The sequence below is a fragment of the Muscardinus avellanarius genome, assembly GCF_963383645.1.
Source record: "Muscardinus avellanarius genome assembly, chromosome: 13".
NCBI lineage: Eukaryota > Metazoa > Chordata > Mammalia > Rodentia > Gliridae > Muscardinus > Muscardinus avellanarius.
The window spans coordinates 4,461,682-4,478,037 of NC_137799.1; the positions used below are offsets into that span (position 1 = coordinate 4,461,682).

General features: G+C 50.5%; 2 protein-coding genes across 2 annotated transcripts in view; one reads left to right on the forward strand and one right to left on the reverse strand.

Moving 5' to 3' along the window:
• Positions 1-1,711: 1,711 nt before the first annotated feature.
• Positions 1,712-16,270, reverse strand: GTF3C4 (general transcription factor IIIC subunit 4; the record flags this gene model as incomplete). The annotated part of the gene is made up of 5 exons (XM_080709395.1): positions 1,712-1,776; positions 4,224-4,312; positions 5,893-6,023; positions 9,675-11,501; positions 15,926-16,270. 5 exons carry the CDS (start codon positions 16,268-16,270, stop codon positions 1,712-1,714), a joined length of 2,457 nt encoding a protein of 818 aa, XP_080565521.1.
• Positions 16,269-16,356, forward strand: part of DDX31 (DEAD-box helicase 31) — a gene marked incomplete at both ends in the record, with an annotated part of 77,462 nt that continues 77,374 nt past the window's right edge. The window contains 1 exon segment of the mRNA XM_080708863.1: positions 16,269-16,280. Coding sequence (XP_080564989.1) covers positions 16,269-16,280 — 12 coding nt within the window.

A 16,356-nucleotide genomic window follows, 5' to 3' on the forward strand; every position in this document is an offset into this window, starting at 1 on the left:
TGTGTGCGGCTGCTGTTAACCCGTCTGTCCCCCACCCAGCTGAGGGTCAACCTCCACGGGCTGGGAGCCGAGGGTCTGTCTGTGGATGTGTGACTGAGGCTGGACCTCAGTCCTAAGAATGCCAGTGGGCTGAGGACCCGCAGAGAGAATCCATGTTCTAGTAAAGCAGCCACGTCCACTCCCTACAGACACGCACAGTAATCCCAGGGAGCCTTTTCAGCTACAATAGTGAAATTTTCTAAAAATGCACTTCTTCAAATGAAAACGTAAGTTTTAAATGGTAGCAGCACAAAATTTCCCCATGAGAACAGACTCCTGACTGACTTGAGGCCCGTCACCAAGGCCACAACAGCCACGACGTGCCCTGCCAGGCGTGCGGAGGGCACTTCCGGCACGCCCCTCCCACCGCGCTGCGCCCCCTAGAAAGCCAACTTAACATGCTGGCCCCTCCAGTCCAGATCAGCACTGTCCCCGGAATGACCAAACTGAGAACAGGCAGGAGACTCCAGCAAGTACCTAATGGAGCAGGGGCGGCAACGTGGCCGCCTGGACGGGCCGCGGAGCGGGGGAGCACGGGTACTGCAGCGCGCGCCTGAATTGAGCTTGACCGTGTCTTTTGCTAGGGACGTGCGGTAAAAGCAGGAAATCGGAACGAAGGCCAAACAGATAGCAGGAAATCTAGGCGCATGCTTTTACTTCCCATCCAACTCCCAGAGCGCGCACCACTTCAGTGCGCGCCTCAGGTCCTTAGCACCAGCCCCTGGGACTCATCTTAAAACCCCAAGAACACTCAACTCCAGAACGTCAACCGGCCTGTGACATGCCCTTTCACTAGCCCATGGGAATATCAAGCACCTCTGCAGAGACAAATTCCTAGGCTGTTTGGCGGACTCACACGCTCGTACCAGAGCTTCGGGGCCTCCGCCTCCAAGCTGCCCATCTCTCTCCAGGAGTCTGGAGACAGGCTCTGCCCACAGACGCTCAGTGTAGTCTAAGTGTCAGCGTAACAAATACTCGGGTTTCAGTTTAATACTAAGACAAATATTTTTGTTTTCCTATGCACAAATATCTCATGGGTTACCAGTCACACGGAAGCAGGGCTACGCGGGTGAAACGAAGCACTCAACACCACCAGGCAATCTGATGACAAAGGAGAAAATTAATAGCAAGTCACAATTTTTATAGTCACCTGATTTAATACATCAAAACCTATTTTAGTCTTGGCTTCAACTTCTTAAAAATATATCGTCTTAGGAAAACATGTTCCATATGCATGAACAACAAGAGACAAGGGGACACAGACCTGCAGCTATTTGCGGAGAGCAAAGCATCAGCTCACACGCGGCTGTGGACAGTCCCGGTGCCCGCTGGTACATGAACGGCGTGCGCCAGGCAACTGACGCTCTCTGAGGGCACGCAGGGCCGATGGAAACCCAGCTCAGCCCAGCCAGGCCTCAGAGAAATTCTCCACAAGAGACCAGTACGTTCCTACACATGATACTCTGTTCAAGTAGCTCTCAAGACACTTGAGCAGTGCGTGTTCCTCACTGGGAAGGACTCGGGAGCTAATACTCAAACAGCTCTCCACACTCAGTCACTGCGGAGACGGCCACCGGCCCCGGCGGCGCTGCGAGCCTCTTCACAGCCAGGAGGGCCGGGCCTCCAGCACGCGGCTGCTCGGGCTCCGGGCGTTCTCCCTCCTCCTCCACCATCAGAAGACAGGAGAATCACAGAAAGGGCACGGGCTCTGCAGCAGCCTCTTAATCCAGTCAGGATCTGCAGAGGAAGACAGCGGCATCAGAGGAAGAGAAGACCTGCGCCGTGCAGCGCTGCGGCGTGGCGGGCATCTGGCCCCAGCCACGCGCCCTGGACAAAGCACCTCACTCCTCTGAGCTTCGTTTCCCACGTTCTAGGTGAGGCCGGACCAAGCCCATGGCTCCCCAAGCCAAGTGTGCGATGAAACAGGAAAAGAGAGGGCAGTGAATGTGTATTTCATGAAACAGCTGCGTTCGAAGTTAAAGGAAGGGCTACACTTTATTCTGAGTGTGTCCTTCATACACGTGTGTGTGTGTGTGTGTGTGTGTGTGTGTGTGTGCGTGTGCGCACGCGCGATACTGGGAATTGACCCAGGGACATTCTACCTCTTAGCCATACCTCTAGCCATATTTTTATTATTTTGAAACAGGGTCTCATTAGGCTGCAGGGAGCCGCACCAAGTTGCCAAGGCTGGCCGTAAAGCTGCAATCCTCCTGTTTCAGCCTCCCAAGTACTGAGATTCCAAGTGTGCACCACCATACCTGTCCCTCACACATCATTAATGTTAGATTATAAAATGACAGTGGTGGTGATTTTTAAAACACCACTACACAGAGAAAGAGACTGTAGTGACAACTGTACTGATGGGACCGTCCTCCCGCGTGCCCCCATCTGAAATGCCCCACTGTACCTCACACTCTCCGTCCTGCAGCCCCCCCCCCCCGAAAGCCAGAAGCCAGGCAATCACTCCACCTCTGAGCTATATCCAGCCCCTTTTTAATTTTGAGACAGGGTCTAAGTTGCCTAGGCTGACCCCTAATTCTTGATCCCCCTGCCTTAGTTTCCTGAGTAGCTGGGATTACAGGAGTGTGCCACTGTGCCCAGATCAATGGGTAGGTTTTATGGGTTTTAAATTTCAATCCAGATTTCCTGCCTTAATAGTATGTTAATTCTCAACCACAAAACTCTCCAAGGCTGGGCGTGTTGGCTCACACTTGTAATCTCAGTACTTGAGGCCAAGATAGAGGACTGGAGGTTCTCAGCCAGCCAAGCAACTTGTGAGGCCCTCTGCAAACTAGTAAGACCTTGTTTCAAAATAAAGAATGAGGTGGTGGCGCACGCTTGTAATCCCCGCTCTTGGGAGGCGGAGACAGGAGGATCGCGCTGGTTTGGAGCCAGCCGTGCTGGCTTAAAAGACCCTGTTTCCAAATAAAAAATATAAAATAGGTCTGGGAGTGTAGCCCAGAGGTAGAAGGGCTTCCAGGAACCCCAGTACCACAAAAAAAAAAAAAAAAAAAGAAATAGGGCTGGGGATGGAGCCCAGAGGCAGAATACCCCTGAGGAGTCCAATCTCCAGTACCAAAAAAACCCCAAACGAACAAAAAACTCCCCAAAATGTGTTTCAAAGTCAGTCCACAAAAGGGACCGTGAGTATGGGGTCAATGGGTGTAGCAGAAAATGGCTTGAGTTGGTCATTTTTGAAGCTGAATGGTGGTGACACAAGGTGCACTGCATTTTATTTCTGTGTATGATAATACAGTTAAAATGGAAAACAAGCTGCTTACATGCCAACCTGTGAGCATTAGCTCCAGCCAGTTTAAGCCAAAGTCAGGAAGCGTAGTTTCATGCGGAATGTCTTCTGCTTCTGTTCACCGAGACCACGAATGTTCCCCAACACACGCCCGACTCTAACTTATTTGGTTAGAGCATGATGGTGACAAAGTGCGGGTCAAAAACCAACATTCTCATGGCTACGAAACCACTAGTTCCCGGCCCGTGTCTACGATCTTGTTTCCAGCTAGTGCTCCAATAGAAATGTGTGCATTAGAGCCAGGTATGGTGGTACACATCAGCAATCCCAGTACCTGGGAGGCTGAGACAGGAGGACTGCAGGTTGGAGGCCAGCCTCAGCAACGTAGCAAGTCCCTATTTTAAAACCTAACAAAAAATAGGGCTGGAATGTAGCTCAGTGGCAACGTGCTCTCTTTGCCAGCGCAGTGCCCTGGGTTGGAGCCCCAGGGCCCAAAAGACAAAAGCCAGTAACAGAAAGAAGATAAAGAAAAAAGGAAAGGAAGGAAGGGCTGGAGGTGTAGCTCAGAGGTAGAATACCGAGTTCAATTCACAGTACCCCAAATGAATGGATGGATGGATACATAAGTAAGTACCAGAAGGCTCCAAGTGCTCGTCCGGTACTGGTGCGCAGCTGTCGTTCAACTATGATCCCCACGCCCTAACAGGCCCTGACAACTGCAGCGGAGACCATTTCCCTCACGGTGAGCTACAGTATGGCTTTAACACGTTCCAGGGACTGTCTTATAGAAGAGTGCTGGCTTCTGGATGCCAGTGTGAAGGGCACGAGCCCACCTGGTCCCGGCAGCAGGGTGCGAGCGGTGCGGAGCCTGACGGACCAGCGCTGCGGGCTGCGCCGCCTGCTCCTCGCCCACACCCAAGGCTGCCGCAGCACTCACCTTCTGGAACCGGGAGCCGGGCGATGCTGTCGTGGAGCAGACACCGTCTGTATATCAGGCTCTGGCAGGACTGGTAGGTTAAAAAGCACCTGGAAGGAGACAGACTGCGCTGTCAGGGAGAGGCTGGTCAGGCCCCACCAACACAGGCAGCAGCGGGTGCTGGAAGCAACCCACGCCTCCCACGCTGCCGTCCCACCTAGGCCACCCACACCGAGCGGGCAGGGACCGCCGGCCGGCGTGGAAGGAGGCCGCCAAGCCAGCCGCAGCGGCTTCTTTCCGGCTGCCTGTAGCCCCGGGACAGAGCTGGGTCTGCCCACACCTGCCTACTCTGGATCTCAGTGTTAAAATGATCGTGGAACTATACCGAGTCGTTCTTGTTTTGTTAAGATTAGGTGTAAGCACCAGAAGAGAACTTGACGGTTCCGTGGGGAACCTTCCTACTGAAGACAGATCTAAGGAGAAACCTAAAGTCTACTGCAAGCTCCTTTCCTACTCTTCCCTTCTAAGAAGTCTAAACAGTCAAATTAGAAAGATACAGACACCTACCAGTTAAGGAGTAAAAGATACAGCAGCAACACGCTAGAAAAGTGTACAGCCATTACAAATGGAATCGTTAGCTGGGTGTGACGGCTCACGCCTGTAATCGCAATACTTGGGAGACTAGGACAGGAGGATTCCAAGTTTGAGGCCAGCCTCAGAAATTTAGTGAGACCCTGTTTCAGAAACAAAAAGGGATGGGGGTGTGGCTCGGAGACAGAATACTCCTGGGTTCGATCCCTAGCACCAAAAAACAAACAAAACCTCAAACTAAATAGCGGTAACTTTTAGCCAGGTGTGGCGGCACACACTCGTAATCCCAGTACTTGGGAGGCTGAGACAGGAGGACTGCGGGTTCAAAGTCAGCCTTGGGAACTTAGCAAGGCTCTCAGCAAACTAGTGAGACTTTGTTTCCAAATAAGAAGTAAAATCAGGCAGAGTGTGCAGCCTGGAAATAGAATGCCTCTGGGTTCAATCCCTAGTGCCACGATAAAATAAAATAAAAACGTAGATAGCGCTAACTCTTAAGCAGGACTTGTGCTGTAGAGCACTCCAGGTGGACGGCCAGCAGCAGGCGTCCTAGAGCAGATGTGTCTGTGCACCCGAGGAATGAGGCCCATCCAGAATGCTGGACTGAGACAGCAAGAGGGAGGAACACAAGAGACGAGGTCAGAGAGAGGGCAGGGGATGAAGGGGCCCAGGCCGTGCAGTGTGGCAGGTCACAGGAAGGATTTGGCCGTCACTCATCAGCAACAGGCAGCCACTGGAGAGTTCTGAGCCGAGGGCTGGCGTGAGCTGGCCAGGTGGAAGACGGCTGTGAGAGCCAGGTGGGCCAGGGCGGCAGAGGCAGAGGTGGTGAAGGCAGGCTGGAGCCCGCCCGAGGGGCCGGAGCAACACCCAGCGAGATCTGAGCAAGCAGTGAGACGCACAGGTCTGGATGCCGGGGAGACACGTGAGCCCACGGGAGGCGCTGGCGGGACGGGCCCAAAGGCCAGCAGCGGGAGACGGATGGAGCGCTCAGGCTGCACCCGCCTCCCTCCGACCTAACAGCAGGGCGACATGCAGCTTGGCCCGTGCACTAGCGCACTGTGCTCCCAGACCGAGAAGCAAGAGCAGCTTTAGCACGGCTTACCGGAGCCAGATGTGCCCATTGGAGCAGACAGCCTGCTTGCGGTCCGTGAACGGTAAGATCTCTTTACACAAGCTGCAGTGTTCGGGGAACGTCTGCTTGTTCATCTTCTTTGAGATATGTCCAATCAGTACCTAGCAAGACAGAACAGCCATCAGTGGGACGCAGGGCTCCCTCCAGCAAACGCCCAGCGGGCAGGAGAGGAGACACCTGCGCTGGTACAGGAGACAGCACTCCAGTGGCTGAGCTTGCTGCCTCCAGCCTGTGGCATCCGGCTGAATGAACCCTGGCGACGGGGGGGCAGACTACGGGCACTCGGGAAAACCGCTGACAACTACACTCTCCTTGCATCTGAACAATGCTGCTTCTGTCAGAAACAAGTATTTAGCTATTACTTGTAAAGTTTTGACTTTAAGAAGGAAAATAATCTTTGTAGGCAAAATATGTAGAATACTTCTAATTTTATAAGACTAGAAACACAGCCAGTGTTCAAGGCCTCCTTTTCTGATGGCCCAAGGACCCATGACTCCTCAGTGCACCTCGGGGAGTGGTGGGGAGACAGGGATGGCTCAGGACTAAACTTTTTAAAAGGCAAGGTCTGAGATGCATAAATCTACTTCATAATTAAAACAAACAAACAAAACAAAACCTCACTGGCTGTGACACTGGGAGGCTCAGACACCTACTAACTCCTAAGAGCACTGCAATAGAAGTGGCATGGTGGTACAAAGCTGTAATCCCAGTGTTTGGAGGCTGAGACAGGAGGATCACGGTTCAAGGCCAGCGCCCACAGTAGTCAGCAAGACTGTCCCCAAACAGCAGCAGCAACGAAAGGGCTGGAGTAGAGCGCAGAGCCACTTCCTCTAACTAGCAGAGGGCGTCCTTCCAAGTTCTGAACCCACAGATTTATATTAATTCACTAGAATTAGTCCACTTTAATTCCAGAGCATATCCTAATAGTTCAGAAATTGGGCCGGGGATGTATTCAGTGGTGGAACACTTACTCAGCATGGGAGAGGCCCCGTGTTCCATCCCCAGTACCGTGAGCCAGCCGTCTTGCCTCTTCTGTATATAATTTACAAATCTAAACTCCATTAACTTTTGGCCATTTGGTGTTTGGCCTTAAGATCATTCTAATTTATATGCCAGGCACAATGGTGGCACCCGCCTGTAATCCAAGGCAGGAGAAAAGGCAAGTTTGAGGACGGCCTGGGCAGCTGTGCCGGGCCTGCCTCAAGAGGGGACAGGGGGGCAAGAGCCGAGCGGGTGGAGCACCTGCAACCCCAGTCCTTGGGAGCCAGCCTCAGGCACTTAGGAAGACCCTCTGCAATTTGGTGAGTTTCTGTTTCAAATAAAAAATTAAAAATAGGGCTGGGGGTGTAGCTCAGAGGCAGAATGTCCCGGGGTTCAGTCTCCAGTACCACCAAGAAAAACTGAATAATGAAAAGAATAAGATGAGCTGGGTAAAGTGGTACATGCCTGTTTTCCCAGTGCTTGGGAGGCTGAGGTGGGAGGATTGCAGGTTGAAGGCCAGCCTCAGCAACTTAAAAGAGCCTGTTTCAAAATAAAAAATACAAAGGGCTGGGGGTACAGAGCTCAGAGGTAAAATGCCCTGACTTCAATCCCCAGTACAAAACCAAATACAAAAGAAAAACACACACCACAAAACCAACTTATGATCCTCCCAGAAAAGACAGCACCCTTACTCCTCCTTCCTAGATAGACCAAGCACCCTGACAAAACAGCTCAGAACCCTCCAGCCTTCACACACAGGAGTATTCTCTCTGTCGTCAATGGCTCTGACCAATCTCAATTCTCAATGTGCTGACAGTCCTCAGGAGACAAGGACTAACAAGAAGTTCTTAATCTTGTATGCACTAAAGCACAAATACACATGCAGTATATAAATAAATACACATTTCCTGGGCAGGGGCACTTAGAAAAAAAGGTCTAAAAGGCCCCAGGGCCGGGCGTGGTGGCGCACGCTTGTCATCCCCTCGCTTAGGAGACGAAGACAGGGGGATCGCACAGGTCCCAAGCCAGCGCGCTGGCTTAAGAGAGCCTATTTCCAAATAAAAAGTATACAATAGGTCTGGGAATTTAGCCCGGAGGTAGAAGGGTTTCCAGGAATTCCAGTACCACCAAAATAAAATTAAATAAATAAAAAAATATGGTAATGGGGATTGAACCCAGGGGCATTCTACTTCTAAGCTACACCCCGGCCCTTTTTTATATATTTATTTATTTTTGGTGGTATTGGGGATGGAACCCTTCTACCTCCAGGCTACACTTCCAGACCTATTTTATATTTTATTTGGAAACAGGGTCTCTTAAGCCAGCGCGGCTGGCTTCAAACCCGAGCGATCTTCCCGTCTCCGCCTCCCGAGCGCAGGGATTACGAGCGTGGGATTACGAGTGTGCGCCACCACGCCCGGCTTTTATCTTTTTATTCTGAAGCAAGTCTCACTAAGTTGCAGAGGACCTCCTGAGGTTGCTGAAGCTGACCACGAACCTGCGACCACCCTGTTCTCCCAAGTACTGGGATTATGGCGTGCGCCACCACGCCCCACTCAATACCGGTAGACTTTTAAGACTTGAAATAGTCTTCAGTCAGAACTCAGTTGCTAGCAGGGCAGTGTATACTCGCTCCACGTTTTTAAACTGGCTTTGCTGAAACCACCTACTTATGTGGAACAGTTTCCCAAGTTCACGGAGCACCCAGAGAGGAATTCTAAACCAGTGAGAACAGACTTCTTCGTTTCCTACAGTGTACTTGCTATAATACCTCACTGGTTTATAGTAATCCCAACTAGCTCCATGACTAAGTGAAAAGCAGAATATGGAACATAAAATTAAAACAACACTGTTTAAAAGTGGACTTTTAACGCAGAAGAGCCAATTACGTGAGCAGCACCTCTTGTTCACTGCAGACGTCTGTGAGCAGTGACTCCGGGCTGCAGAAACGTACTCCCAACAAGAAGGTGCAGCGAGTGATTTGTGAACGATTCAACAGGAAGGATGGAGATACTTTAATTCATCATTTTCAGTTAATATTTTAAACACGACTTTAGGCGGTGAGAATATGTGTCAGTCCTCAGTAAAAGGAACAGACTTCTGTGGTTTTGAATATTTTAGTATACAATGTGTTCTCTCCAACAAAAACGCTTCAGGATTTTAGCAGCTGTTAGCTGGGAAGGTTTCCTTCATCGAGAAGTCTGGGTGACAAAGGCAACAGTTTCCTTTCTGCAAGAATTCTCAAAGCCTCATAATAACAGAGCACATGGGGACCTTAAAGGGAAGAGAGCAGGCAAATCCCCCAGGCTCGGGCCTAGCGCCCTCTTAGGGACCTGAATTCCGTGGAATACAATGTAGACAACACTTAGGTTGTTCTAGCATCAAGATACTTAGTTTTCCTAAAACCAAAACACAAATAGTGTTCTTAACAATACAGAAGACCTCAAGTCCTTTCCAAGAGGAAGCCTGCCTTGCACATGGATCCTTCTAAACCCGGAGGGGAAGGGCGCCAGGCAGGCTGCGGCTCCTCGCCACACCTGCTCTGGGGCGCAGCCTCCTGGAGCTCACCGCCAGCCAACAAGTCTCGGCGGGCGAGCCCTGCTCATCAGTCACAGTGCAGCGAGGACGAATCAAAATACTTTTTGAGTGCTATGTGTCCTCTGCATTAATCCCGATTTCCTATTTATTCCCCTGACCGCACGCCAGTCAAGTCCCTAAGACATGCCAAAGCGGAAGCTGGGCCTGAGCTATTGAGCCAGGTCACCACCTACCCGAGCCGTCCTGTCGTCGTACTCGTCGTCAGACAGGAGGAAGTCGCAGAGCCCCCGGGTGGGGATGCTGGTGTTCTCTGTGATCCAGGTGTGCAGGTACACTTCCCCCAGCACGCGCTTCATGTGCTCCCGCGCCAGGCGCATCTCCACGGCCTCGATCTTCCCCTGGATCTCCAGCAGCTTCTCCTCCATGGGCTCGTGGCCGCCAAAGTCCCCCAGGGCGGGGAGCGAGTCGTCGGCCGGCTCCTCGGCGTCCCCTCCTTTGCTCTTCTCCTGCGGGCCCGACTTTGCCACCTGTTTGGAAGAAGTGCCTTCTTCCTGCTGTTCGTCCTCGGCATTGCCCGTCCCGGGCGAGTCAACTAGCAGGATTTTCGAGTCCTCCTGGGAGGGTTTCCATAAGGCTTCTGAAGGGGTTTTCTGCATGGACTGATATAAAATCCTCAGGAGGAAAAGCTTGAAACGCCAAAAATAGGTGACCCCACTGCTTTCAATCTTTTTTTCCAAAGCTTCATGTAAAAACTGAGGGATGTGTTTATCTTTTAAAATCTTCCAGCGGACCAGGTCTATTAAATCTACTTGCTTAAAGAGATTCTGAACTGAAGATTCCAGAAGCTGAGCAGCTGCCTCTTCGAAGGTTTTCAGAGTAACGAACTGGACCTGGTAGTTCTTGTTAACAGGATGGAGGCCATTGACCATGCCCTCGGTCGTGATGATGGCCAGGTACGCACCGCAGGGGCTCACTGCTATCCCGTGAGTCCTCACGGAGCCAAACACATCGGAGAGCTTAATCAGTTGATGTTCAAACTTTAATGCAACATCTGTGAAAATCGGAATCAGCTGCCTCACCTTCCCATCGCTGGAGCAGGTGTACACGGTCCCATTCTGCTTGTCTGCCGTCATGGAGACGATGGGCAGCGAGTGGAGGCCCGTGACGTGCGAGTTGTGCACGTTGAGACCTGCCTTGGAGATGAGCAGCAGGCACCAAAACACGTAGGAGCCCCTGGCAGCCACCACGAGGCTGCAGCTACACTTCTGGTAGGGGTGGTAGAGCGGCACGCACTTGATGCTGTGAACAGGCAACTGGTCCATTTCTTTCCACAAGACCACAGGCTGGCGCAAGGTGAAGTAGCCTTTGACTGCTTTGAGATTGACAGGGAGAATTTTTACAGGTCCAAAAGCGCTCCCCACAATAAGGCCACTCATTTTCCGATTATTATGCTCATACTCCCACCAAAACAAAACACTAGGAGAACTGATTCCTGACTCAATTGTGTTACACGAAGAGATGGACTCCTTTCCCACAAACGGCAGCTGAAACTGCCACACGGCGATGTTACCGTTCTCAAAGAGGACGGCCAGCAGCACGCTGCCCACATCCCGGCACTCATTGTTGTGCTTGACCTGCTGAGTGGTACAGATGCCCGACCACTCCATCCTCACCGGGGTCTGCATGCTGTGTCTCCTCTGGAATTCTGCAAAGTCCCCGAGACTTCCCTCCGGGCCCTCACTTTTGGACAGCCTGTAACTGGTCTCGTACAGACGCTCTCCGTAAATCTCCGTCAGATCCACCAGCTGCACCCACTGGAGCCTGTTGAGGTTCGCCTGGACGGTCAGGCGGTTGTCCATGGTCAGAGCGGCCAGCAGGCACCTGCCGTTGGCGTCGCAGCCCGCGGGGGACCAGCTGGTGTACTTGAACCCTCGCATGGGGGGCAGGCCCTTCCCTTCGGGGTTGAACACCCTGTCCAACATGAAGGTCTGACTGACGGTGGGGTCCTTGGAGTCGGCAAACTTCTGCTTGCACTGCGCAACTTCGGATTTCGAGCCAACCTGAGAATGAGAGATACAGAGAGACGATCAGAGAACGACCCACCTACACTAACTGGCCGACATTAATAAATAACAACTTGATATCAAGGACGTTCATTTTTGGCACGAGGTCACTTAATGGAGGATCTCTGTAGACTGAATGAGTGTTTACGTAAGACAGTGACAGTTTTTCTAAGGTCAGAACACATGTCATTATTTTTGGCCTGGTTCTCATATTCTTAGAACTCACCTAAGCAAGAGAGATATACTCGATTCTTTGTTTTATTTAAAAAGAAACAAAGAAGGGGAAGGAGGGGAGGCAGGAAGGGAGAAGGCGAGCAGCTTGCTCAGTAGTGGCGATGTACCGATTCTTACTGGTGAGCAGAGCACTCAACCGAGCTGATCACAAAGGCGCTAAAAATCCTGCAAAGGACCAATATTTATATTTGGGACAATCAGATAGTTTGTATAGACTGGGACTGCAACCGTTTCAGTTCTACCTCTGAGCTGCACCCCCAGCCCCATTTCTTATTCTTTATTATTATTTTTTTATGGTGCTGGGGATGGAACCCAGGGGCATTCTACCTCTGAGCTGCACCCCAACCTGATTTTTTTTCCTTTATTTTGAAACAGGGTCTCACTAAGTTGCAGAGGGCCTAAGTAGCTGAGACTGGCCTCGAACTCCGATCCTTCTGTGGCAGCCTCCCAAGTGCTGGGATTACAAGCATGCGCCACCTCGCCTGGCTTATTCTTTATTTTCTTTCTTTCTCTCTTTCTTTCTTTCTTTCTTTCTTTCTTTCTTTCTTTCTTTCTTTCTTCCTGCAGTACTGAGGATGGAACCCAGGGTCATTCTACCTCCGAGTTATACCCCCAGCCCTATTTTTTATTATTTATTTTGAAACAGGGTCACACTAAGTTGCCAAGGGCCTCACTAAGTACCTGAGGCTATCCACGAACCACGATCCTCCTATCTCAATCTCCCAAATGCTGGGATTACAAGTGTGCGCCACCACACCCGGATTTATTCTTTTATTTTGAAACAGGGTTTCACTAAGTTGCAGAAGACCTCCCAAGTTGTGGAGGCTGGCTTCGAACCTGTGATCCACCTGTCTCAGCCTCCCAAGTTCTGGGATTACAGGTGTGCACCACCATGCCTGGCAATCCACTGTCTTTAAAGAAATGGAAAGTAGAAAAAGCAAAATCTTTCAATTCCTTTTTATTGTGAATCTCAGTGTGTGTGTGGGGGGGGTACTGGGGACGGAACCCAGGGACATTGTACCCCCGAGCTACACCCCTAGCCCTATTTTTCAAGTCTTTTTATTTTTGAAACAGGGTGTCACTGCGTTGCAAAGGGCCTCGGTATGTAGCTGTGGCTGCCCGCAGACCATGATCCTCTGGTCTCAGCCTCCCAAATGCTGAGATTACAAGCATGCACCACCATTCCCACCTTGAATCTCATTTTTAACAAGAATCTCATTTTCAAACTGAAAAGTCAAACAAAAATAAAACATGATTAAAAGGGAAGTGAAACCTAAGACATATATGGATATAATAAAAGTCACTTGTGTTTGTGTGTGTGGTACTGGGATTTGAACTCAAACATAGATAGCAGTTCTACCTCTAAGCTGTACCCCCAACCCTATTATTATTTTTTTAAAACAAGGTCTCACTAGGTTGATGGGAGTCTCACTACTTGCTGAGGCTGTCCTTAAGCCCAAGATCCTCTCTGTCTCAGCTTCCCGTGTACTAGGATTACAAGCATGCATTACGACACCCGACTACTAAAAGTCACTTTCAGTGAATTTTAAGTTCTGAAACGTAGAAGAATTATACTCCTGGACAAAGAGAAAACTCAGACAATGTTTACTCAGAACCACTAACTATACTCTAGATAAAGCTGAAACAGCTATCGATGTGTTAGAAACCAGAGTACAACAAATAGTTTAATAAAAATCTCTGCAAAGATAAATACAAACTGTTAAGCCTAATTAGGAATAAAATTCCTCAACATATAAACAAACAAACTGTGTGATGATGGCAGTGATCATTAGAAACCTGTTACAGGTAACTGGACTAAACAAGTCTTATTCTCTTTCTTGGTAAAAATCACCAGATAATGTAATAAGCACATAAAATGAAAGGTAAAGTTGCCCATCAAATGAATTAACTTGGCTAACTTTTCCTAAAGTGATTCACAGGACTCTATTTCCCAAAATTGATCCTTGAAAAAGAGTTCTGTGGCCAAATAAGTTGTGGAAGTGCTAAACAGCATACACGACTCCTTGGAAAGTCAAAGGAGAGTTAACAAAAAGCAATGTTTTTTTTAAAATAGGGCCTTGTCAAGTGGGCGTGGTGGCGCACACCTGTAATCCCAGCATTCAGGAGGTTGAAACAGGAGGATCGCGGTTTGTGGACAGCGACAGCTACTTAGTGAATCCTTCTGCAACTTAGACCCTATTTCAAAATAAAGAATAAAAAAAAGAAATAGGGCAGGGGTTGTAGCTCAGAGACTGAATGCCCCCCACCGGGGAGAGTTCAAACAGATAAGAGGTGGGTGTCAAGGGAGCTAAGCCCCGAGTCTTGTATGGGCAGACAGAACTTGAAATGTGACATGAGGAAGCACAGAAGCACAAGTGAGAATCTGCCCTCTGATGCAAGGCTGCCTGTGTCCACGTGTCGGCTCTACCTCATGCCAGCTTTGTGGCTGCGTGCAAACTGCTTAAACCTGCTTAATTTTCTCATTCATAGAAGAGAATAAGAAAGAAGTCTTAGAGTTATGAAGATTAAAGATGTCAATATGTGCTCAAATATTAGTGATGTATGATGATTAGTAGTAGTCTTAAGGATTAAACTGGTAAAGAGAGCTGATAAAAGTATATAAAAATGCAAAGTAGCTACAAAGTAGTATATCAAATGAAGGATTTATCAAGTCATACTGTAATTATGCATAATTCTTTAGGTTAAGTTTTTACAAATAAGCTACTGTAGAACCAAAAGTAAATGTATAGAATTTGTAACACAAAGCGATAGCACAAGATGAAACAAAAGAAGGTCAAACAACCCTCAGCTCTACTCACCGCAGACCAAGTTCTCAACAGGATGGAGTACAGCAAGGATTTGACTGGTAGAGAAACCTGGATGGTTTTGTGTGGTAATTCCTAACATATTAATATGCTTCCCTAACTCTCCGAACCACAAAACTAGTTATCACATTAAAGCGAGCACTCAAATACCCCAGGAGCATACCACCTAAATCCAGTTCCCAAATGTCTACCTGCAGCCAACCATTTGTGCATACGGGGTTTCCAATCAACCACGAATACTCATAGCCAAGCACTCTTAGCCTGACACACACAACTCATTTGAAGCTCTTAGAGAGGAAGCTTCTTGAGGGTAAAGGATGCGATTCCATAGAGACAAGAGTGACCTAATGAGATAGAGATAATGCTTCCCGATAACCAACGCATAGTTCATTAGATACAAACAGAATTTGAGCTGTATACAACTCAGTATACAATAAATCGGTGTATCTACTCACACCTGGGCCAAGAATGTAAGGTTCCCGAGGGCAGGGACTTTGGTTTATACAGTGCTTTATTTCCAGAACCAATGGCAGCATGTTCTCACTCACCGTTGAATAAATGTATACTTTGACAGGTTATACATACTGTGCAAACATATAGACCCATAAAGAAAATACGTAAAGTGTTATGTGTTTATCCTACTAAAATAAATAATGTGGCTCAATGCTTTGACAAAGCTGTACTAGGGATACTGAGACAGGAGGATCACAGGTTCGACAACTTAGCGAGGCCATCTGGAACTTATTTGAACGCTGTTTCAAAATAAAGAATAAAAGGGCCGGCGGTTGTAGCTTGGAGGTAGCCTGCCTCGGGGCTCAACCCCCAGTATACACAGGACAAATTCGCGGTCATACAGTGAAACTTTGAAATCTCTAAAGTTTTAAGGCAAACTTAGATTACAGAAAGCTGAAATAACTTAAGAGACCTTAGACTTGAACCTCACGCCTTGCGCCCCACAACAACCCAATTTTTAGCTAGTAAGGAAAAACTAAGAGTCTAACCTCCCGAGCCAGTATTTACCTCGCAGATCAAAGTGAGGCACACGGACCATCCACAACAAGACCGCCCGAGCAGGTAAGCCAATGGGACGGACCGGGCTTTCTTCTCGAAAGAAACAGAGGAGCGGGACCGGGGCAGCGCGCAGTAAACAAAGCCGGTCGGCGGGCTCGGGCAGCCGGCCCAGACAATAGGCGTCGGAGGCGGCCGGTCTGGGTGGGTCAGCAGGGGGTGGAGCCCGGCGCGCGGGGCGAGCGGCCCGCCATACCCGGCGGAGGCGGGGCCCGGGACGGGTGCCCGGGGGGCCGCGCGGGGCCCCCTCGGCCTCTGCTCCCGGGGGGCTCCGGCGCCGGGCTCGCCACTCACCTTGAGCAGGCAGCTGTTGAGCGGCGCGGGCACCGAGGTGCGGTGGATCACCAGGTCCTGGCCCGGGTTGTGCACGTCGCAGATGAGCTCCAGCACGGCGATGCTGCGGATCGTGGACACCGACACGCGGTGGTCCTCCGACCAGGCCAGCGGCTCCAGGCCGCTCACCGGGTACTGCAGCCGCACGGCCGGCTCCCGCCGGGTCACCACGAGGCGGAACGCGGCGCTGGGCCCGGGGGCCGCGGCCGCCGCCGGCTCCTTCCCGCCGCCCTCGCCCTCCTCCTCCCCCGGCGGCGCGGGCGCGTCGTCCGCCGGCCCCGCTCGGGCCTGCTCGGCCGCGTCCATGTCCCCTCGGGCGCGGAGGCCGGCTGCCCGCGCGCCAGCCGCGTCGCCGTCCCGCCGCCGCCGCCGCCCCCCGCGCGCCCGCAGGC